Below are 23,485 nucleotides of genomic sequence, written 5' to 3' on the forward strand. Positions count from 1 at the left end.
GTCTATTCTCAGTGCAACTGAACATGATGTTTAATGTAAAAAATTTATGATAAATAAGTAAGACATTAATTTCCTAATCCGATCTTTGTCCCTAACAAGAAATATACTAAACGTTACATAATAAACTGTCAGTGTGTTACACTGCTTAATGTGGACTTTGTGGCAGAGGCTTTGAAGAGACAAAAGAAGACGTTGAAGGAAGGGAAAAGAGAAAACGTTTTTATTCAGTAATAACTTATTAGCTGTTTTCTGTGTCTTGTGTTGCTGCACTTGTTTGATGTTAGCCCGTGTAAGGAAAGTTGTTGACTCGACCAAAATCAGCCACAGAGGTTTAGCTTCTAGCAAAAAATCTCCAGTAGATGTTAGCAAACGTACTAGATAACACACTCAGACATCAGTAACATTACTGTAAGTGCTCTTGCGTTAGTTGCTGGCTTTGTTGGCTATTAACAATATTATGCTGCTGGTGCAGAGTGGCGCCGGTGTTGTGATGGAGCAGGGCAAGTTAACGTTAGGTAATGACAGAGGCGTAGAGAACAAAGACATGATGACAGAGCAGCCTAAGAAGAGAATAAGAGATTTAGCGAGAGCTTCGTGAAATAAAAGGCTGCAAGACAGACGTTGGAGTAGTAAGTAATATAACTTGTCTTGTGTCGCCAGTCTAACATGTTGATTGTTTCCGAAGGGAGCAGAAGGAAGGGACACGGTCATGTTTGCTCTCTTAGGTCTGGGATAAGACATCGTGCCGCTGATGGTGGAGAGGACCCACCGAGTCCGATTCCTCTGCCAAAGCAGGGAGAGCATCCATCCATCCATCCATCCATCCATCCATTGTCAACCGCTTATCCTGTGTAAAGGGTCGCGGGGGGCTGGAGCCAATCCCAGCTGATATCGGGCAAAAGGCGGAGTACACCCTGGACAGGTCGCCAATCCATTACACACATAGACAAATAATCATGCACACACGCACACTTAAGGACAATTTAGAACCACCAATCAACCTGGGCCGCATGTCTTTGGACAGTGAGAGGAAGCCGGAGCACCCGGAGAGAACCCACGCAGACACGTGGAGAACATGCAAACTCCACACAGAAAGGCTGTGACGCCCCAAAAATGCATATGCCTGAAAATAAGAATTATAATAATAAACACATCAAATACAATTGGGACTTTGCAGAAGTCACTGCTCGGGCCCTAATTAAACATATATTTCAATAGGGTCCTCACATCTTAAATGCTCACACCTTAAAAATAATAATAATAATCTTTCCAAATACAAGAGGTTCCTTGCACTTTCAGTCCTGAACAACATTGGGACCTGGCACTTTTGTGCTTGGGCTGTAAATATAACAAAATACAAAATCAGTGTGCGGCCAGGCGTGTCTTCATGATGATAATTAAGAGGCTAAAAAAAGAGATGAAGGTATAAGTGATATGAGGTTTCAGTTTGATATCAGTGTTTTTACTTGTTATCTGGTAGTTGAAAGCCACAGGTTTTTAAGGGTTGTTTTCTCCATCTAAGTCTCCATTGAGACATGATGTTTTTACTTGTTATCTGGTAGTTGAAAGTCACAGAATTTGTGGGGTTTGTTTGTTTTCTTCTTCCAAGTCTCCATTGAGACATGATATCGTTTTTTGACCATTTATCTCTGGCACCAGCCATATTCACCCACTGATAACGTACTGACCCGGCCTACACACACACATACACACACACACACACAAGAGTCTGTCTGGCCTGCTCAAGTGCTTTTCTGACATGACCTTAACATGTTAATTTAAATTTAACACAACTTAAAATGTAACACTGACCCCACATGTGGTAGAGGTGGCCTCTGCCCTGACGGACTATAGACAGTTATAATAGGGCCAAAGAATTTCAAAACACTTCACTGCCCAACCAAACACTCCATTTCCATTATATCATATCTGACATGTCTTTGCAGTACACCATGAGATAGCTTCCAGTTTCACCTTTAAGCTAAATCTTACATGTAATACCCACAAAAATGTGAGACTCAACTTGTTAGAATCTCAGGATGCACCTGACAAAAGCAGTTCACTAATCACTGCATCTGAAAGTCTGACAATTAATTAGAAAATCAGCGTAAGCCTTTTTGATCAAGTGTTTTTGAAAATAATGTTTTGTCATTCAAGGATCATGCTTAAACAGAAACACCGTGAACACCAGAGTGAACCAGGCTAGTGAAAGTGCTGCGGCCACGAGCTATTCAAGATAGTCATCTGTGAGTGAGTGTGTTATGTTTTGTGTACGCCTCAAGCTACTGCAGGCGATGTCTGCACTAATGAGGCCGCAACTGATGTAATCTCTGGATCAGCTGTCAGTCAGTTTACAGACAGGCACCCTATCTGTGTCCCTATCTGCTCCTTCCTCGTCTTTCTCCCTCTTGTCCTTTTTTGTAGTAGTCTATAGTATTTCTAAGCTCAACAATATAGTACTAAACTATGCAACTTTTATATCCTGAGGGCTGATAGTGGTACTGATTGACAACTGGGAACATATCAGTAAAGCTTACTTTCCTTGATATCATTCCCAGCACAGCAGTTCTCATATGTAAAGGTGCGTTCCCACCGAAAGCGAATCCAGTGTTTTGGGCGGCTTGATAACAAAGTCAATGCAAAGACGCGAATTCCTGCGAATTCGCTCCGGGCGGCGTGAATGAGGCGTTTGTCGTGCAATTCGCTGAGTTCAAATTTTTCAACTTCAGCGAGAAATTGCCTTGACGCGATGTTGCGAAAGCCTATCAGCGGTGAGATTGTCCAAACGTCACCGCCGGCTTTGGAGCGTTGCTTGGAGAGGACCAGGCGAGCGGTGTAATGACGATACCCTGGCTGACGGGGAGCAGCGCTGCAGCTTTCAGACAAATAAACACTCGTAGTGGATTCTGCTGACAACTACGCCGTTTACCAGCAGGCGGAGGTCAGAATTAACTGGTTTTATAACATTAGCTTTTTACTTTTTTTGGGATTACAATGTTGATTATTTTCACTCGCGCTTCTCGGCAGCTAGCTTCCATGCACATTAGGGTCCACTGTTGTTGTTAGCGTCGGATGGCACCAGAGTTCTGGACTACTACTTAATTTTTGGGCATTACTTGGAGAAAAGAAAGCGAGAAGGTTGAACTACCTGATCGATCCGAACTACATTCAGAAAACACGTATTTTAAAAGCTGTCGTCCTGCTGACAGACCTGACAAAGTATGAATTCATATGTCTCACAAAACCGCATCATATTGTAGTTATTTCGGCATAAGTTTGATCCGTTTATTTATTCCCCCAGGTCTTTTGGTCAAATTACCCCGTCCCTGCCTTTTTTTACAAATTTGCGTTATCCAGCAGTTTAAGGGTAACATCATGCTAACAGCATAGCCTCATATTGTAACTTCCTAAAGCACTAACACATGCACAAGATTTTCTGAAACCTGTCTGTAATTGTTCAGACACAAGAATCAGGACCTCCTTGAACATAAAAAAAATGTTTTTTGATGTTAAATGTGCTCATGACTTATTCCATGGGCATATATTGGATAACTCTTCAAGAATGTGTGGTCACATGACCACACATTTTGTCTATGGCTGCCGAGAAACAAGGGGTGGCTCAACTTCCCCATAGGCTCAAATCATCCCGCTCTCCCCTACATACAACACTTCAGAGTAAGGGGTGGAAACTCACCTCAACCACCACCATGCGTCAGCACTGGTTACTCCTGTAGTCCACCAGGAGTAGTCACCATTGAGAGATCGAGAGAGACACAGAGAGAGAGTTCAGGCTGTCTCCCTTCCCAGCCAAGCACACGTGTGGGGCTGGAGCCAATTCTAGCTGACATCAGGCGAAAGGCGGGGTAGAAGTATTCAAATACTTCAAAATAACTTGCTGAGGCATTCAGTGCTGCAGGTGGCAGAAGCAGTCCCATCACATCTGAACACCAGAGAGAAGGACTGGGATATAGATTAGAATAGAGTTAGGACCAAAACCATCAGTAAAAACACCAGACAAGGTTTTAGCTGAAGTGATGGGCAGAAGTCAACAGGGATAAGGTGGTCTTGGTTTAGTTAGCAGGATAACGTTATTTAGCAGTTAGTGTAGACACAGTGGAAAAACACTAACTTCTGTACATTGTAAACAACTTTAGTTGTTTGTGTGCTGTTATATAGTCATTTTTTAAAATGTGGTGGTGTTATAGTGGACCAAGCAGTTCACATATTACAGGGAATACCCTGTACTTGTTTGACACAGGCCTTACAAGTGATTGTGTAGCTCCAGGTGGGTTTGGTTAGACCATTTTTATTCTCACTCCACAATATCAAAATTGTGCAAGCAGGGTAACCAGGAACACCAGGAATATGAACCAAATGCAGACTCAGAGCTGTTGCTCTACAAAGATTTATTGCACAAATCAAAGTTTCACAAAGCAGACAGGAGTCAATGCTAGGCTATCCCTGGACAACAAAATGGACCACTTGAGGCTACAACTATCCAACCAGTCGAAAGCTAAGGATTGCTGTGTGCTTATTCTCACACCGACGTTCCAGACACAGCAACCCAGCTAGCGGAACTAACATCACACTGCTTGGACAGGAACACTTCGATCTCTGGTAAGACCCACGGAGTCAGCCCAACCCCACCCACCACCTTTTTCAGAAGCACTATGGAGAGTATCCTGATCGGCTGTATCACTGTGTGGCTAGGGAACTGCAGAGAATCAGAACTGAAGACCAGTCAAGAGGATCATATGGGTCTCCTTCCCCTCAACCCCTCAAGCCAGTACATCTACCAGAAGTACTGTGCCAGCAAAGCTTCTGCCATTGTGAAGGACTCAGCCTGTTTACCTGTTTAACTTCAATTCAACGGAAAAAACCTGACCTGCAGTCATTGACACAACCTGATTTGTTCATTAATCAATAGCCTTTTCAAATGAGTTTCTGATTTGTCAGGAAGTGTTCATTCCTTTAACCTTTACAAATATATAAATATAATGTAATCGTACAATAAACATATTTTAAATACCTTTTACATCAAATTAATTTCTCAGTAAAATGAAACAAGTTTCTATTACTTTAACAATGCATATGCTTTTAAAATTAAGACACAGCAATGTTACAGGAACTGCAAACTATACAGTGTAAATGCAATAGATTCACTGTACCAATGAAATACATTGCCTGACAAAACAGCTTATGTAGCTTTAGTATTAAACAGTAGCTTCACAAGTCATGAAAAAAAGAGCAATTACAAACTATGTGAGGTTAGTATATTCTCCAGTTGTCAAACATATTTTCAAGATTAGTCATGATCTCAGGCAGGTTGTTGGGCCCAAATGACAAAGCATTAATCTAAAAACAGGTGTACAATTTACAGGGCGAGTGTCCAAACACAGGCTAGTTGTAGCAAGTTGTTAAAAAGGTAAGAATCCAAAAGGCAAGAATCTAAAAGTTAAGAAAAACAATTCACACTGAAATACTTCCAAACTAAGGATGAGCACGTGTAGAGTAGAAACAGGTATGCAGACACAAATAACACACCACTTGAACATGACAGGTAACCATACCTGGCAACCCTCCCATTTTTCATGCAATTCTGCCGTATTTTACAGTTTCATCAAGCTGTCCTCCAGTTTAAATATTTTCCCATAAATATCCCATATTTTTAAACTGAAAAAACAACCTTGCTGGGCATATTTGAAATCTTTGCTACACTCCCCTCCGGTAAAGCAGGTCCCAGTATGTAGAACATTGATTAGCGTTGGGGAAGATGTCCATCTTAGTAACGTTCTTGGCCCCCCGGGGTTGCTCTTTCTTCCAGAGACAGGGAGACAAACGCTCCGCGAGTAAACGGCAGGCGCTCTATGGATAGTAACCATGGCAACTGATTCTGTGCGCTACACAGCTGTAACCTATTTAAATTAAGCTAAAATTATACATAACTTTACCTGATAGGCCTTCATCTAGTTTTGCAGGGACGCTCTGCCGTGTGAATTTCCTCCTGTTGATGTCCTGTTTAGTTAAACAGTAATTGATTACAAACAGCGAGGATCAGTCTCTCTTTCGCAAAAAGTTCAAGATAATTGAACTTTGGCAGCGGGCGGGCGTGTGCGTGAGGCGAGCACTTCCCCTCACTCTAACAGGCACACTTGCTACTGAGCGTAGACTGTTTATGTTGCTCCCTGATAAAAGAAAAATGTTTCTGCTGATACCTGTTCACAAAAAAGAACAAGAAAACAGATTTATATTTGTTAACCTGTTGCTCAGAAGGTGCCTGTTATGATGTTATAATCGTGGCTCTGGACTTTTAACAAGATAACATTTTAATCGTTGCCCAACACTGCTTAAAATAGATATGTGTGATCTGGAAAATTATGTACAAGCACAGTGTGCAAGTAAAGACTATAACCAAAGTCCTTATAGGCAAGTCCTGCCACTTGGCAGCAATCTTGGTAACGGCAACGTTATTTTGAACTACTAAGACCAGGCTTCTACTTTCACTGGTCACCGGGACATAAAAACAGCATGTATAGAATCAGCAGTAAAATCTGATAATATTACTTCTACAATGCATGCGTGGTAGTAGTGACTCGTGCGTAGGAGACCTTTTCATCTGTGGAACCACAGTTGGCGCAATATGTTTCCCAGCTTGGCTGTTAAAAGCAGATGATTGGCTTTCTAGTGGGAGGGGCAGGATAACCACCATCTTTGAGGTTACGGGCTTTCCCTATACAGTTGTATAGAGAATTCTTAAAGTGGCATGTCTCCTCTAAAAACGTCTGTGCAACAACCTGCCGTAATAGTTCTGCATGAATGGTTGTGATTATTTACATGTAGGCTACTTTGCATTAATAAATTACAGACCAATGTAGACTGTTTTTCTTACACAAAGATATATACTATGAAATTAGTTTTAATGTAATGTTAAATTATAGGCTATACTCCTTTCACCGTGCGCCGGGGAGGTGCCGGAAAATTTCCCTTATTTTTTAATCTCAATCTCAATCTCTCCCTTAAAATACATGTTTTACTATACAGTAGAGTTACCTCTGACATGGAAAAAAATGAACACAAAACCATACTGAGTATAAGATAAACTAAAACAATTTTTTTTTAAACTTTAAATGCACTCTAAAAAAGATGATGAACCAAACTACACTGGAGAGTTTAAATCCAGGTGGAAGCAGAGGTCTGTTAGTTGGGCACGTCTGTTAATTAGAAGTTGATCAGTCTTTGTATGTGTGCAGTACAGCTTGATCGATAATCCATCTATTTAACTTTTGGAGCTTATTTTAACAGCAGTTTGTCGAGAATCATCAACTACTCTGATCATGAATATTTACAGAATATTTTGTTACGAAATAAACAAGATGATAAAAAGGACCAAGATGATGACGTGTGACAAAAAACAAATTCAAGTAAGGGCATCGGTGCTCACTGAAAAAGGTACACGCAATATGTGTTCATCATTTGAGTGCATGTGTGTGTATTGTGAATAGCTCCTCTGATTGGCCGTGTCTTAGGGCAAAGGTGAATCTATTTATACCAAAGACACAACCCAGAAATAGATGACATGACAGAGCCATTAACAAGGGAGGTGTGTATGTGTTTGTGTGCATGTGTGTGTGTGTTCGGCAGGAAGAATCTACACTTTTTGACCCAGGCACAAGCCAGGGTCAAAGGTCACAAACTTTTTGTCTTGCCTGTTTTAACACTCTGACCCCAAATGCTCTCCGTGACCTTCTAAACACACACAAACACAGACACATTCACATGTGCAAACACACAACCCCAGGACCAAAGGCCCATTCACTGCAGCTCTTATGCAATTTGGGGTTTTTTGAATATTTTGAAAGTCTGTGGAGCAGAATGACAAGTTTGGCAGATACTGTACATGAATTGGGTGTGTTTTTTCTTAGACTAAGAAAAGCTGAAGGATCAAGAGTTTTGGACTTGTTTAAAGAACCTGCAAAGTGGGCATTGAAAGACCATTTACATGCTCATGAATTCCGTTAAATTTAAGATTTCAGATAAGATCTATTAATATTCTCATATTTGTAGGTTAGTAATAATAATATTTTACTTATTACTGGCTGATAACTGGGTTATGACTGGTAGACTTTACTATATTACTTTCACTGACACATGCTTCAGTAAATTAGATTAAATTCTTCGAGGCTGAAAGCTTTTTTTTGTTTCCCATTGACGACAATGTTCTTTACATCTTAGACTGTGACAGCATAGTGGCAGCCACTTCCAGCTGTGGAAAGAACACCTCTCTCCCTCGTTCTCCATTCTTCCATTAGCTTTTTGGCTAACAGCTGACTTGAACAACATAACATCCCGTGCTGCTGACCTGCAGCGCGGTCGCACATTAACATCAAGGATGGTGCGCTCAGTAACGCAGAGTTACTTGGATTAGAAACTGTAATATTATTACTGTTTTGGAAATAGTACAAGGTACAAAGTTGTTTATTACTCATTATACAGCACAAGGCTGCATAATGAAATTTGTAGTTCCTTCGTGCTACACACACAACATATAATTAAATGTAGGCCTATATTGAAATACGGTAACATATACAACAAAATAAAACTATACAGTTATTTATGTACATATATACTGACACGTATACAACCCGAAAATTCCACAGTACTTTTTTGAATTTGCATGGGGTGAATGTAAACGGCAGCAACCAGATAATAATAAGAAAGTTTCATCTTCACAATAAACAGTCTGACATTTGGGAAACAGAGTCCATCTTGACTGCGTTTGAGCACCAAGCATCAGTCTGAAGTCCACTTCCTCTCATCTTGTCGAGTCTTGCCGAGTGCTTGATCCGGGATGTTGACGGGGCAGGTCTCTGTAACGAACAGTCTCTGAATTCTGTTGTTTGGTCAACATGAGTCCAATTTTGTCCAGACCGCGTCTCTAGGAGCAGAATTAAGTCCAAGCTGGGCCAACATGGCTCCTCTCCCGGCTCTCTTTCCTCTCCTCTGAGCGATCACTGCACCCGCCGTGACGCCTGGTCCCATTGTTTAGGCCGGGTGGATCGAGCTCTGCTGCTCTTTAATCCAAAAACCCCGTCTTAATTTTCCAATGACTGTACTTATGTCAGAGGTAACACGTGTTTTGGCAATAAAGCCGAAAAAAACCAGATAAAAAACAAAAGTGTAGCGAAGTTTGAAGGAGCTACCGGCTGTATGTAATTCCTTACACTACTAGTTACTGGGAAAAGTAACAACATTACAGTAAAGTGTTACTGCCCAACACTGTTAGTGGCTGGTGTAAAAATTAAATGCTCCATATTTGTATTGCGCCTTTCTAGTCTTTTCAACCACTCAAAGTGCTTTTACGCTACCTCGCATTCACCATTCACACACTGGCGGAACAGCCACCAGGGGCAATTCGGGGTTCAGTATCTTGCCCAAGGACACTTTGACCTGGAGGAGCTGGAGATTGAACCGCCATCCTTCCGTTGCTGAGCTGCGGGTGTGTTATGCTTTTGTCCTCCGCGTGAAGAGCTGGCACGCTGCGTGTCCGTCAAGAGAGTCAGGGCGGCGTCTGGCTGCAGCGTCGCAGGCGGCGACCGCTGTTATGAGGAGAGCCCCATGTAACGTTAGGGGGAGGCAGGGATCAGCAGCGTAGTTGGTGGGATTTGAACATGTTTTCAATGTAGCTGTAGATCGCATGTGCTTCATTTATTTGTAGTATTTATTTAGACAATGTGTCAGTACTTCAAATATATATATATATATTTATTTGCTTAGTGTTTGGGCCCCTATGTACAAGCTTCAGATGGCTTAAAAAAGGGTGTTCCTTTAAACAAATAATTCTGATTGCACTTTATTTTAATTTTGAATGTTTTGTGAAAAAAGTAAAGTGGACTGAGCTTGGCATCGTGCAGCGACAAAGACTAAAACTAACACTGAAACTAAGCATTTTACAAAAATAAAAACTAAACTAGCAAACCCACATTAAAAATGAATTAAAACTAATCTGAAAACTGAAAACAAAAAGTCTAAATCCAAAACTATAATAACCTTGGTTGTGATACTTACTAATAATTACAGTATTCATAAAGAAGATACCTATTTCAAATGTTTCCCCCTCTGATGCAGAAAATTACTGATTCACTTAATTACTTTTAAGATTCAGTACTTTTCATTTCTTCGTTAAAGCTACGGTAGTCAATGTTGGAGAAAAATTCAGATCGAATGAAATGACTGGCCGTGCTTATTGCAGTCCTGCATCAGTGCAATTTTTGTGTCAGAGCATTTGATTTATTATACACTACCTGCCCAGCGTAACGAGGGACAGGTGAAAGTAATTAGGGTGAGGAAGACAATCACACACACACACACACACACACACACACACACACACACACACACACACAAAGACAGGAAGCGACATTACACAAGACACTTTCAAAATAAAACAGGAAATAATAAAAGTCGAACCCCAAACCATGATAATTCATTCATGCATGGTAATATGGGCGAAGATCTGACAATGCTACACAAGGCAAAGACTTTTTATCCTGTGTGACCCAATAATCATGTGACTCATTAACTCCTTCTCGTAAAGTTCTTTAAGAGAAAAACCTACTAACAGCTACACCTGCTGTGAAATATCAAATACATAGACAATTACAAATACATGCAAATCTACTATTCTATGGACATAATATGATAATAAATAAAGTGTTGGTAAACACAACAAGCATGTGGGCCAAGCAGTCATTTTTCATCTTTCCACATATTCAGATAGACAAAAAGAGCAAAAGAGCAGGTCATTTCTGGCTGTTTGGGGGCCCCGGCTATTTAAAGAGAAGAGGATTTAGCTGTAGACAGATTACTGCTTAGAGGCCTATTACTACTAAATACTGTGTGTGTGTGTGTGTGTGTGTGTGTGTAACATATGGTTTCTGATGACAGCCATTTAAGAGGTGTCAGACTGGAGCCACACCAAATTATAAAAGGCACACACACTCCAGTCCTCCCTCTCTTTCTGCCTCTTTGTCTCTGTAGTCTAAACAAGCCCGTTATAAGATAATGGATGACAACAGGTCACACGACCCACCCTAATGAGGTAGTTGCTAAGAGCAACAACTTAATGTACTTTAAACACCGACTACAGAGACTTCATATTAGAACTAAGTACTTTTAAACCACATCATTTCTTTTCAGCAAACACTACTGGGTAAGTAGATGTTATTTCTCTGTGTTAATTGTTTTATTCAACATGTCATTTAAGAGCAAAGTCTTATTAAAGGCTGACTTGAGCAGTTTTCACTGACAAACACATTGAATGAACAGACTTCAGGATCAACAATCACCTCTCTTAACCATGGTGAAAACTATTGTTGTGTATTATGCATGAGCTCATTTATTGCCATGATCTATTTTAGGGATTTGAAATGTACGTAAGGATAAAACCATTATTATTTAAGGATATTTCAAAAGGACAGGACTTTTGAGCAACTCACATTGGTTTGCTATGGAAATCTAATATTTCTTCAAATGTTGTAGTAAATGGTTCATCCAGCTACAATCAAAGTAAACCCTGCTCTGCTTAGAGTCAAGGACTAAATCTGAAATAAATAAATGTGTTGTTTACATCATGGCAAGTCATATAACTGATGAGCATCATATGAAGGCAGGATATCTAAAATCATAAATAAAATAAAATGATTTTGTCACTGTTGGTATTTGTTTGCTATCTGGAGGTTCCACACAGAGTCAGAGACACAGACGCATGCCCTCTGCCACGTCTGGCGCCAGTGATTACTCTGTTAAGCCGAATCAGTTTCCTGTGTTTGGTTTGATGGGCGCCATCATCTTCATGGAACTAAAACAGGTAAGTGTGACCCCATTACCACCACCTCCACCCTAGCCGGACACACACATGCACACACTTAAAGTGTGGAGCTAACCCCCCCTCTCTCCCCATAAAAATTCACATTGGTAAAAGCATGTTAAATATATGTTATTATATTCTCAAAGATTGTCTTTGGGCCATTTTTGACCCAGCAGTTAAAAAATACTTTACTTACATGCACACACTATGATTAATTGAGAATATGTGTGCCACTTAGAGGCGTACAGAGACATCATTATCTGGATCTGTTCAACTAACATTTCCATGCCATTATTTGACGGATTTGGGTACATCCCTTGTGCTACTCAGACACTGTACTTCGGTTTTGGGGTCATAGTTTTAGTATGTTTTCGGTCTACCAGGGAAAACTTAATTAAATTTGATAATAACATTTGTCATTTATTTTGAAAACTTTTACCATTCAACAGTGGCCATAATTCTTACTGTAACAGTTAAGGTACTTAAATAATGACATATTATCAGTAAGAAAAAAGAAAAAACACTTATATCACTAATGCTCCATCGTAAGACTCCGGTTGAACAATTGCAGCTCGCGCTTATTTATACAAGGCCGCGACAACTAACTGACAAAAATGCACACCTGAAGGCACATTGTAGACGTTGTGAAAAAAATATGTTTACGCCTATGTAGTACCTTTAGCAATACTAATAATAAACCTCTACTTTCGTAAAGAAAACAATTATGACAAGTGTGTTGTAATTAAAATGATGTTAAATGCAGTCTTTCTGCACTATGAGGAGCGAAAATCCAGAAATCCAAAATCTCTGATGAATGACATCTTCATGCAAAAATAGATTTGGGGTTTAAAATTCAATGAAGATGCTGTATTTTAGGGGAGTGCAGGGCATTTACATATAGGTGTCATTTACACTGGGGACATGTCCGCACCACTTTTTGAAATAGCTGATATTGTCCCCATCACTTTTTTAAAGCATAATTTGTTCTTAAAAAATATATTCTGAAATATAGCTTGCAGGTAAATAATAAATGAACGTGCCTTTAGAAAAGTTAATTTGCACATTAAGAAAACATGCAATGCAATTAAAATATAGAAGAAACAAATGTCCAAAAAAAAGAGACTTCAGCTAAAAAACTAAACAAGCTACTGATTATAAAATGACCCAAAAATGTGAACTTTAACAACTTCTTAACATGCTTTCTTTTTGACCAAGTTTTCCATCCTCTCCTTGTGAACATGACAAAACAGGTGGGAAGACTAAATCATGCCAACATCTGTGCTGCCTCAGCAGGGATGATATTACATGAGAAAAGTTGATGTTCAGGAGAAACAGATGTGAAAGCAGCACAGAAGGACTGAGAGCTGCACTGACTTGGATTCTGTTATATTTATATATTTTGAAATGTAACGTGCTACCGGAATTATTGTGTTTCCTTTATCATAAATAAAAACATCTCCACCATAAATTGGTGCAGAAACTTTCACCAGAATCCAAGAAATTAAGTCTTTAATGATCAAAATAACCTGAGGGAGGTCCCCACAGACCCCCCGCGCCTCTAACTCAGCATTGAGTATACCTGTAAAACAGTATTTAGGGATCTTTTCGTCTCGTTCTCGTGAACCTAATATCACGTATCGTTATGTCTCGTGAGCTAAGTGTCTCTTCACACCACTAATCTGAGCCCCTTAATCTGCCCCCACCACTTTTCAACACAAAGTGACGCCCTTGCATAGAGTATACATACATACATACTATACAGAATGCTAAGACTGATCTGATGCTGGTACACACCCACTAATTACTGTAAACCTAGAGGACTTTCCCTCACTGGTAGGTGAACAGGAAATCCAAGATACCCAAAATATATTTCTGCTTGGAGGTTACCTCATACAGTGAGCCTTTTTGGTAAATGTTTAACAGTTCATTTCCCTGGTTACAAATACCAAAACAAGAAATATTCCTTTTCAGACTAAAACATTTCCACACATACAGGAAATAACAACATCAAAGGATCAGATGTCTAGTCAATCTTAATATAATACCTAAATGGTCATAAATACGCTGAGTTTTGGTTGCTGTAAGCGGTCCATTAAGTGAATCTTCCCTAATGTGACTCAAATGTAGTTTCAGAAAGGGACCAAAAAAGTCATACATCACTTGAGGATGGCCAATGTTAAGATGTTTTTTCATATTGCTGGCCTTACGCATCAATCTAGATTGTGTGATATATATCTGGATTGCAGTCCAGACCAATGTCGTTGAATCATTGTAGCTAAATGTTAGCAGCCCGAGCTGTGTATCTGAACACAGTAAAGTCCACTCCAGTGAACAAATGAACTTAAATCGCTCACTCAGTGAGAGTGTATCCCTGCAGGTTTGCTCACTGAACTGACTGAGAAATGAACGGATTGTTTCAAGAAGTGATTCGGTTCAGTTCGTTCAAAAAATAGTCCTTTTTTTAAATGAAACATTGCATGAATGAAACAACACTTGCAACTGTGTTTATTGCAGCACACATACTACAATATACACAAAACGCAGCCCATCAATACATGTAATAACACATACAAGTGGATATAGAGTTGATGCATAATCTTTGATGCTGGGGCCAAATTGTCTGGGTGCACACAGACCATGAGATTAAACCAACAACACTGCCAACGTAACGTAAATGTATAGCTGAGACACATTTACACTGATCCTTTTATTCTTCTCATAAATACAAAACAAATGGTCATATAGTAAAAAAGATACAACTCTGAATCAAACTCAGTTGCTGTAAGAAAAGTGGAGAACTCCAAATGACCATTAGTTTTGCCAAAACATCGATTTGTGTCTTTTATCTTTGCCGTACATTTTTAGTTTTTACCTGTAACAAATGATCTACATCAGTCTGTCAGTATTTTCAATGTTGTTTTCAGCTGTGATTCTGCCACGTAGTAATGCTGCTGGCTGTGCACACTGATGGGCCGTGTGTTTTGGATCTAGTTGGACTCCCAAACTGCAGATTTTGGTGTGTTTATGTGGTCAGTCATGGCAGCATAGTGAGTGAGTTACATCATAGGGGAGTGTGCATGAATTCCACTTTATATTTTATAGTTTTATATTGTAAATGTGTATGTTAATTTGTTAATTGTATGTTTTGTGTGTGCGAGTGTGAGAGAGAGAGAGTGAAAGAGAGGGGGAAAGAGAGACAGCTGGACTGTGTCAGGACTGATGAGAGACATTCCTGTTAGTGTAGCATAACCTTCCTACTGCTCTGCTGATAACACAGGCACCTCTCTCTGACACACACACATAACACACATTCATATCTCCTGCACTGCACCGCTACCACTACTAACACCATGGGAACCAGACTGTGGGTCCAAGTGTGTGTTAAATTATTCCATCACACACAAACACACACAAATACACAAGGCACGTGTGTTTCAGTGAGCTCATTGTGGAAAGAGTTAAGATATCATTTCTTATCCATTGTGCACACACAAACATACTTCTGCATCCACACAAGAACAGCAACGCATTAGTCAATTCAGAGCTGCTATATATATATATATATATAAAAACATCAAGAACTAATTTTGTGCACTTTGGGTATGTGTCTATAAGTCCACATTTATAAACCTCCAATGTTATGTTTTGTGTATATACTTTGTTACGGCTCATAGATTTGTAGTGTAAGACATTGTTTTAAAAATATATATATAAATAAAGTATAAACAGTAGCAAAATGCTTTTTGAAATGAAGAAAATCTGTTATTTATCATTATTATCATTATTTGTCAGTAATAAATAAATTGTACTCACCAAAGTAATTGCTGAGATTTCAGGACCCGGCTACTTCACTTGAAATAGGTCCAATAGGGCAGGAAACAGGAGCAGTCAGACGATAAGGCAGGTTGTAAACAAAAACCCAGGGTAGCTAAATGTATTTGGAAGACAAAACAAATGCTCACAGTAAAATAAGCAGGCCCCATGAGCTCTACCCCAGCCATGCACACACATTCATCTGCACTCCAGACTGAAATCAAGGTTAAAGGATCGAGGTAATTTATTTATCATCATACAAGGCTATGAATGTTTGTAGTCCCTTCATGGTACACACATAACATAACATATTATTACATTTATATTAGAATAGGATAACATAAAATAAAATAAAAGAATATATAGACCCATACAGTTATGTATTTATATTCATATATACATACACGTATACACACTGGAAACAATGCAGTGCACTTTTTTTATTTTCCTTCTGCTAGCATGTTAGCAGCAGTACAAACATAGTGATGATAACGTGATTTCGTCTTTACATAAAAAGTCTGACAATTGGGAAACCACCACTGTCCATCTACTTTGACTGCGTTTGAGCACTAAGCATCATCGATGGAGACAGAGGCCCCTCCTCTCATCTGCACTCTGTCAGCTCTGGAACACGCTCTGCCCGACGACTGCTTGATCTTGGGATGTTGATGGAGGTCTCTGTAAAGATGTGGGCACAACACTCTCTGGTTTTGTTCAGACAGACATTAGCCAGGTGCACCCTTGAAGGTGGAGTAAGTGATGATGGAGAAATCCAACTCCATGTCAAATATCATGATATAGAGCAAAAAACAACACAGCAAGTAATGTAGCTAACGTTAGCTAGGTTGTGGTTAGCAACTGCCGCTACACCTGCTGCTGCGAAGCTAACATGAAGCAGTGAACAAAGTTTATTTCAGATCATGGCTATGGTCATTGAAAAGTTAGCATTAACAAATTAGAGACTAACCACTATATACACCTTTATTTTTTGCAAAAGGATTTAATGAATCAAAACAACCAAAAAAAAGGAAACTGTTCTATTGTCCAACTGGAATTAAGCTAAATATATCACCATTACATGAAATTATAATGATTACAGTAAACTATTAAATGAACATTAGTCTTTTTATTTAATGTTATAATATTATACTAATACACTAATTTATATCGTCCTGCAGGTTGTGGACAGTGCCTCTGCAGTGGACAGATGTAAATTTCCGAGCCAGGATGCTGTTGTGCCAATATGTGTGGCTTCTAGTTGGTCCTCTAAAAAGTAGCCCCTCTAAAAAAGAAAATAATAAAACAAAGACGGTTAGCTCCATGGTATAATACTGAAACTCAAACTAAAGTAAATGTCGCGGAAACTTGAGAGGAATTGGCGTTCCACCAAACTGGAAAATTCTCGTTTAATTTGGCAAGATAGTCTTAAAAATTATATTGTACATGTGGTTGTAAAACCAGATGTTTAGACTGCTTAGCTTCCCTCAGTCTTTACCAACTAACTTTCTTCATCTAAACCATCAACCTGCCTCTTAGACCCCATCCCGACTAGGCTGCTTAAAGACGTTTTACCCTTAGTCAGCACTTCTATACTAAATATGCTCAATCTATCTTTATCAACAGGCTATGTACCACAGTACTTTAAAGTAGCTGTAATTAAACCTCTTCTGAAAAAGCCCAAACTTGATCCAGATGTTTTAGCAAACTATAGACCTATATCTAACCTTCCATTTCTCTCTAGGCTTCTGGAGAAAGCAGTTGCTAGCTGCTGTGTGACTTTCTACAGAGCAATATTTATTGTTTATTTGAGGATTTTCAGTCAGGATTTAGAGCTCATCATAGCACAGAGACAGCACTGGTGAAATTACTAATGACCTCCTAACTGCATCAGACAAAGGACTTGTCTCTGTACTGGTTTTATTAGATCTTAGTGCTGCATTTGATACCATTGACCATCAGATCCTATTGCAGAGACTGGAACATTTCATTGGCATTAAAGAAGCTGGTTTAAGTCCTATTTATCAGATCGATTTCAGTTTGTACATGTTAACGATGAGTCCTCCACGCATGCCAAAGTTAGTCATGGAGTTCCTCAAGGATCTGTCCTCGGACCAATCATCTTCACTTTATATATGCTTCCCTTAGGCAATATTATCAGGAAATATTCCATAAGCTTTGTTATGCAGATGATACTCAGTTATATCTATCGATCAAACCAGATGAAACTCATCAGTTTGCTAAACTTCAAATGTGCCTTCAGGATGTTAAAACCTGGATGACCTGTAATTTTCTAATGTTAAACTCAGATAAAACTGAAGTTATTGTTCTGGGCCTAAGCACCTCGTGACGCATTATCTAAAGATATAGTTTCCCTGGATGGCATCGCCTGGCCTCCAGCACCACTGTGAGGAATCTTGGAGTTATCTTTGATCAGGACATGTCGTTTAAGTCTCACATGAAGCAAATTTCAAGGACCGCCTTTTTTCACCTACGTAATATTGCGAAAATCAGGAACATCCTGTCTAAAAATGATGCAGAAAAACTAGTCCATGCATTTGTTACTTCTAGGCTGGATTACTGCAATTCCTTATTATCAGGCTGCTCGAAAAAGTCCATTAAGACTCTTCAGCTGATCCAGAATGCTGCAGCACGTGTTCTGACAGGAACCAGGAAAAGAGATCATATTTCTCCTGTTTTAGCTTCTTTGCATTGGCTTCCAGTAAAATCCAGAATAGAATTTAAAATCATTCTTCTTACCTACAAAGCTCTTAATGGTCAGCACCATCTTATCTTAAAGAGCTCATAGTACCTTACTACCCCACCAGAGCACTGCGCTCCCAGAATGCAGGGTTACTTGTGGTTCCTAGAGTCTCCAAAAGTAGACTAGGAGCCAGAGCGTTCAGCTATCAAGCTCCTCTCCTGTGGAACCAGGTTCCAGTTTGGGTTCAGGAGGCAGACACCATCTCCACATTTAAGAGTAGGCTTAAGACTTTCCTCTTTGATAAAGCTTATAGTTAGGGCCGGCTCAGGTGAGTCCTGAACCATCCCTTAGTTATGCTGCTATAGGCCTAGACTGCCGGGGGATTTCCCATGATGCACTGAGCTCCTCTCTCCTCTACTTTCTCTCCCTCTGTATGCAACCTCATCCCATTATTGCATGTTACTAACTCGACTTCTCCCCTTTGGTAGTCCCTCTGCTGCAACGACTATTGTTACTAGTCCTATTGTTATTATTGTTATTATAATCATTAACATTATGATTGTTACCATTAACACTACTATAAATATCTGTACCATTTTTCATTTAGTCTATAGCAACATCACCTTTACTGTCTGTACCTCTGTGTGTATATTGTGTAGGCTGCCTCCCTCCCCTCTCTCTCTCTCCTCTCTCTCTCTCTCTCTCTCTCTCTCTCTCACCCCAACCAGTCGAGGCAGATGGCCGCCCACCCTGAGTCATGGTTCTGCTCGAGGTTTCTGCCTCTTAAAAGGAAGTTTTTCCTTGCCTCTGTCTCCTAGTGCTGCTCTTGGTGGGAACTGTTGGGCTTCTGTAAATAACATCACAGAGTCTAGACCTGCTCTTTTATGAAAAGCACTCAGAGATAACCGTTGTTGTGATTTGGCGCTATATAAATAAAATTGAATTGAATAAATCACTAACTCTCTTAGCAGAAGTCAAGGCCATAAACAGGGCAGTTTGGGCTGAAAGACACTTAAATAAGACCTGATCAAGAGGTTCGAAGGTGGCTTGTGACATAAAATACACTTGCGTCTGTGTCTGAGCAAGCCTCTCAGGAAAAGTTTCATCAGATCTTCTGTCGACAAAACCCTTGCCACAGGTTGAAAGCTCCCAAGGCCAGTCTGACAGCAGCCACTGCAGGCAAGGAAAATCCAAAGTCCAAAATCCAAACCAAGAAGACCATGATACACAATCCACAATGAAAAAGACAAGATAAAAAGGGTGGTGATGGCGCAATGACCTGGGTTCAATCCTACTGTGACCCATCCACCAATGTGTCCCTGAGCAAGACGTGCTTAACCCCTCGTTGCTCCAGAGGCGTGTGACCTCTGACATGTATAACAATTGTAAGTCGCTTTGGATAAAAGCGTCAGCTAAATGAATAAATGTACATGTAATCAGGCATAGATGCTTGACAAAGAATTAAGGGAGTGAGACAATCTGACGAAAGACGCGGGGTAAACACACTGACTTAAATATAGGACAGATGGGCAAGAACACAGGTGAGACACATTAGGACAGGTGCTATTATCAACCAAGGAAAATACAAAGACAGGAAGTAAAAGTTCAGACGAGAGACAAGACACAATTCTCTATTTACACAAATTTACACTTACTTACAATAAAACAAAGGCACTAGGCCCAACAAGCTCTCACAGATCTAACACGCAAAACAAAAAAAACCGGTTTGGAGGCCGAGAACAGAACCGATTGTGCTGCTGTCAGACTGCTGTCACTGGACTGCTGGAAACCCAGGCATTTTAAAAGGCAGGATGTTGCGAATGGACCAATCAGCAGTGGACACTCCCCAGGCCAAACCCAGTAACACAGCCAGTCAGAAAGAGACTCCTCAAAGATAAAGACACAGAGCACACACTAACATAAACTCAGCCACACAAAACACAAACAAACATGGCCGAAATACGACCAGGGCTGGAACACAGATATGATTCCTGATGAGGCAATGTGTCTGAGGACACAGAATATAGTTCCTAAAGAAATTACAAGATGCATGTCATAAGTCATCACATTTACCTTAACAAATGCACCTAAATAAAGGTGAATATCAATAAAGTAAAGGGGTGCTTCCTGTCTTGGTCATGTGTTGTGTTGTACACAGATTTATCAAGGGCTCTGGATGAGATGCGGGTTACATGGGGTTACGCTTGAGTGTTTGACCACGCCACATGTTTCAAAAGGCTCTGGATGTTTACCATGCTACAGGTTATATGAGGATTTGGATGCCAGCTGCTTTGTCTCTCTAATGGAAGGAAACTGGCACTGAGACAAATACACACTTAAACACTTTTGTCTGCCACTGGGCATAGTGTGTGTGTGTGTGTGAGAGAGAGACTAAGAGAGTGAGAGAGAAAGGAAGACACAGACTTGCTCACTACCTCAGCTTTCTTACTTTGGCATCAACACTTGGAACAGAGCCTTTCTACATATAAATATATTGGCTCTAAATCCCCACATACACACACGGACAGTGCTCCTCCATATTAAGCCTTATTGTTAACATATAAATATTACGGTTGGCTGGCGGCCTCAGATTATAACCTGTCCATATTAAGCTCTCTCATGTTCACAACTCATACACTATATTTATATAACTATCAAACATTTATCTAGGCATCAATGGAAACACTGTCATATTAACTGCTTTTAAGCCTGCTGGTCAAATGAAATGCAAATGTTTGTTGATGTAATTGTGTTGGTTGATGTAAATGTAAATGTGTAACAGTTACCATGGAAACAAATATGTTTAATCTTATAGACTACTCTTACAAAGGTTTTTTAAGTAAATGCTTTTGATGTTCCAATTTATTATTTTCAGTGACCAAAACAAAGCCCATACTGCTTTGCATGAATTCAAGAAAGTAAAAATGCCTTCTTTCTGGGAAATAATTTTCAATTTTAAGAAAAGACATCTGAAAAAAATATTCCAGCTACAGCAACAACTTTTTCTTATTTAAGAGAATGACCATTTGCAGGTAACACTTTACAGTACACAAAAAACACTTTTATTACTTTTATAAACTTATATTAAAATAATATAATGACAATGATATTATTACATTATTTAATAATAATAAGGCACGTACCTTGAGTATCTCAAGGTACGTGCTGGTGTATGGGACTAAAAGTTCAGAAATATAACAAGGCGAGAGGCCATGAGAGCTTTAAAGTGATCAATAGAATTTTAAAGTCAATTCTAAAACCAGTGTAAGTGAGCCAGTGTAATGAAGCTAAAATAGGAGTAATGTGGTCATATTTCTTTTCTGGTTAAAGCCTGGCAGCTGAGTCTGGACAGTCTGGAGTCGATCAATAGATTTTTGGGTTAAACAGGTGAAAAGGCTGTTGCAATAATCCAGGCGTGATGAGATGAAGGCGTGTAAAATGGTCTCGGTGTCCTTAAAAGTTAACATAGATCGAATTTGCTATATTCTAAGTTGATAAAAAACATGATTGAACAAGCTTTGTGGTGTGCTGCTCGAAATTTAAATTACTATCAAACCAAACACAAGGTTCTTTGCCACAGGCTTAATGTGATTTACTAGGGAACCAGCAGATGGCAGTATTTGATTTGCCATCTGCTGAGACCGATGACCAGGATTTCTGTTTTGTCTGAGTCAGCGGAGGAAATTATGACATCCATTTTTTAACTTCACAAAGGCAGTTGTTAAGTGAACTCAGCGTTCCAGGGTCTGTGGATCTGACGGGCAAGTATATGTGTTCATCAGCATAAATATGAAAAGAAATGCCATGTTATGGATAATATGTCCAAGGGGAAGCAGATACAAGGAAAACAAAATGGGTCCTAAGACCGACCCCTGAGGCACACCATATTTAACAGGACAGAACGAAGAGACTAGTTGTTTACAGACACGCAAAACTTCCTATTGACAGGTAGGATGAAAACCATTCTAGGGCAGTACCAGAGATCCCCACCCAGTGCCTCAGTCTGTCTAACATGATGTGTGATCATTGGTGTCAAAAGCAGCGCTAAGGTCCAGGAGCACCAGGACTGAGCACATGCCTCATCAGAGACATTAAAAGGTCATTGGTGACTTTAAGCAGGGCAGTCTCAGTGCTGTGGTACTTCTAAAACCAGACTGAAACTTTTCAAATAATATGTTATTTTTATGTAATACCATATTAAAATAGGATTGGCACCAAATCTTAAATGTTATTTACTTTAAGATATTTGTGCCATAACTTTTGATCATCTAAGAATGCTGTGGTCTAATACAGACGGCGAAATGTCCTAACTTGTTTAACACATGTGAATGTTATGACCTGCGTCATATGGTTTGGATGTGAGTCTCAATGATGTGTATTTTGCCTGCTGTTACCCTCCCTACCTTAGGGAGGAGCTGTTTTGTTTGTCTGTGTTACAGATGGTGGACAGCGGATTGGTCTGGAGGATTTGCTGTATAAAGGCACCTGTGTGGAGGCGCGGCCTCTCCTCCCTTTCCCCTACCTCCCCAGCCAGACGGGGTGTTCTGGGGGAAAACCTCCTGGTGTATAATCTTACCCTTTGTATTCACCTATGTGCTGGAAGTTAGCGGTGTGATGTTGGAAAACAGTAGGGGAGAGCGCCATTATTTTGAATATTGTTTTCTCCTGTTTTCTGGCAGGAGTCAGGTTAAGTATTTGTTCTTCCTTTTGTATTTTATTTTGTTGTAGGATTAATTATGGGATGGGGAAAGGTGGTTTTGTTGTGTTTTGGCCTAGCTCCCTGATGTCTGGTTTTCTATACCATTTGTGAATAAATCTAACATTAACCGTCAGAATATCCGTAGCCTTGATGATTTATGGGGAGTGGGGAAAAGAGAGGAGACATCATGTTGCGCTCAGGCCCCCTAGGCCGGGCGTAACAGTGAATACCAGGAAAATAAAAGCTGAAATCTGAACTCTTGTCTCATTCATCTTTTGATCTTAAAACCCAAATGGCTTCAGTGAACAACAAAAAAAAGGAATTTGCCTTATTGTTCCAATACTTTTGGAGAGGACTGTATGTAGTTTTTCAATGAAATCATTTATAATAAATAAAATTTTCACCT

At 39.8% G+C, this 23,485-nt stretch overlaps 1 protein-coding gene across 1 annotated transcript in view; it reads left to right on the top strand.

Moving 5' to 3' along the window:
* The first annotated feature begins 11,764 nt into the window (after positions 1-11,764).
* LOC119899930 (tau-tubulin kinase 1-like) overlaps positions 11,765-23,485 on the top strand; it is a 19,879-nt gene continuing 8,158 nt past the window's right edge. The window contains exon 1 of the mRNA XM_038714755.1: positions 11,765-11,866. Within this exon, the coding sequence (XP_038570683.1) occupies positions 11,765-11,866 (102 nt within the window). The remainder of the gene's footprint in view (positions 11,867-23,485) is intronic.

Source organism: Micropterus salmoides, unplaced genomic scaffold (genome assembly GCF_014851395.1).
Source record: "Micropterus salmoides isolate LMB-PRFRI ecotype aquatic unplaced genomic scaffold, ASM1485139v1 Ms_hic_scaffold_12, whole genome shotgun sequence".
In the NCBI taxonomy this organism is placed as follows: domain Eukaryota; kingdom Metazoa; phylum Chordata; class Actinopteri; order Centrarchiformes; family Centrarchidae; genus Micropterus; species Micropterus salmoides.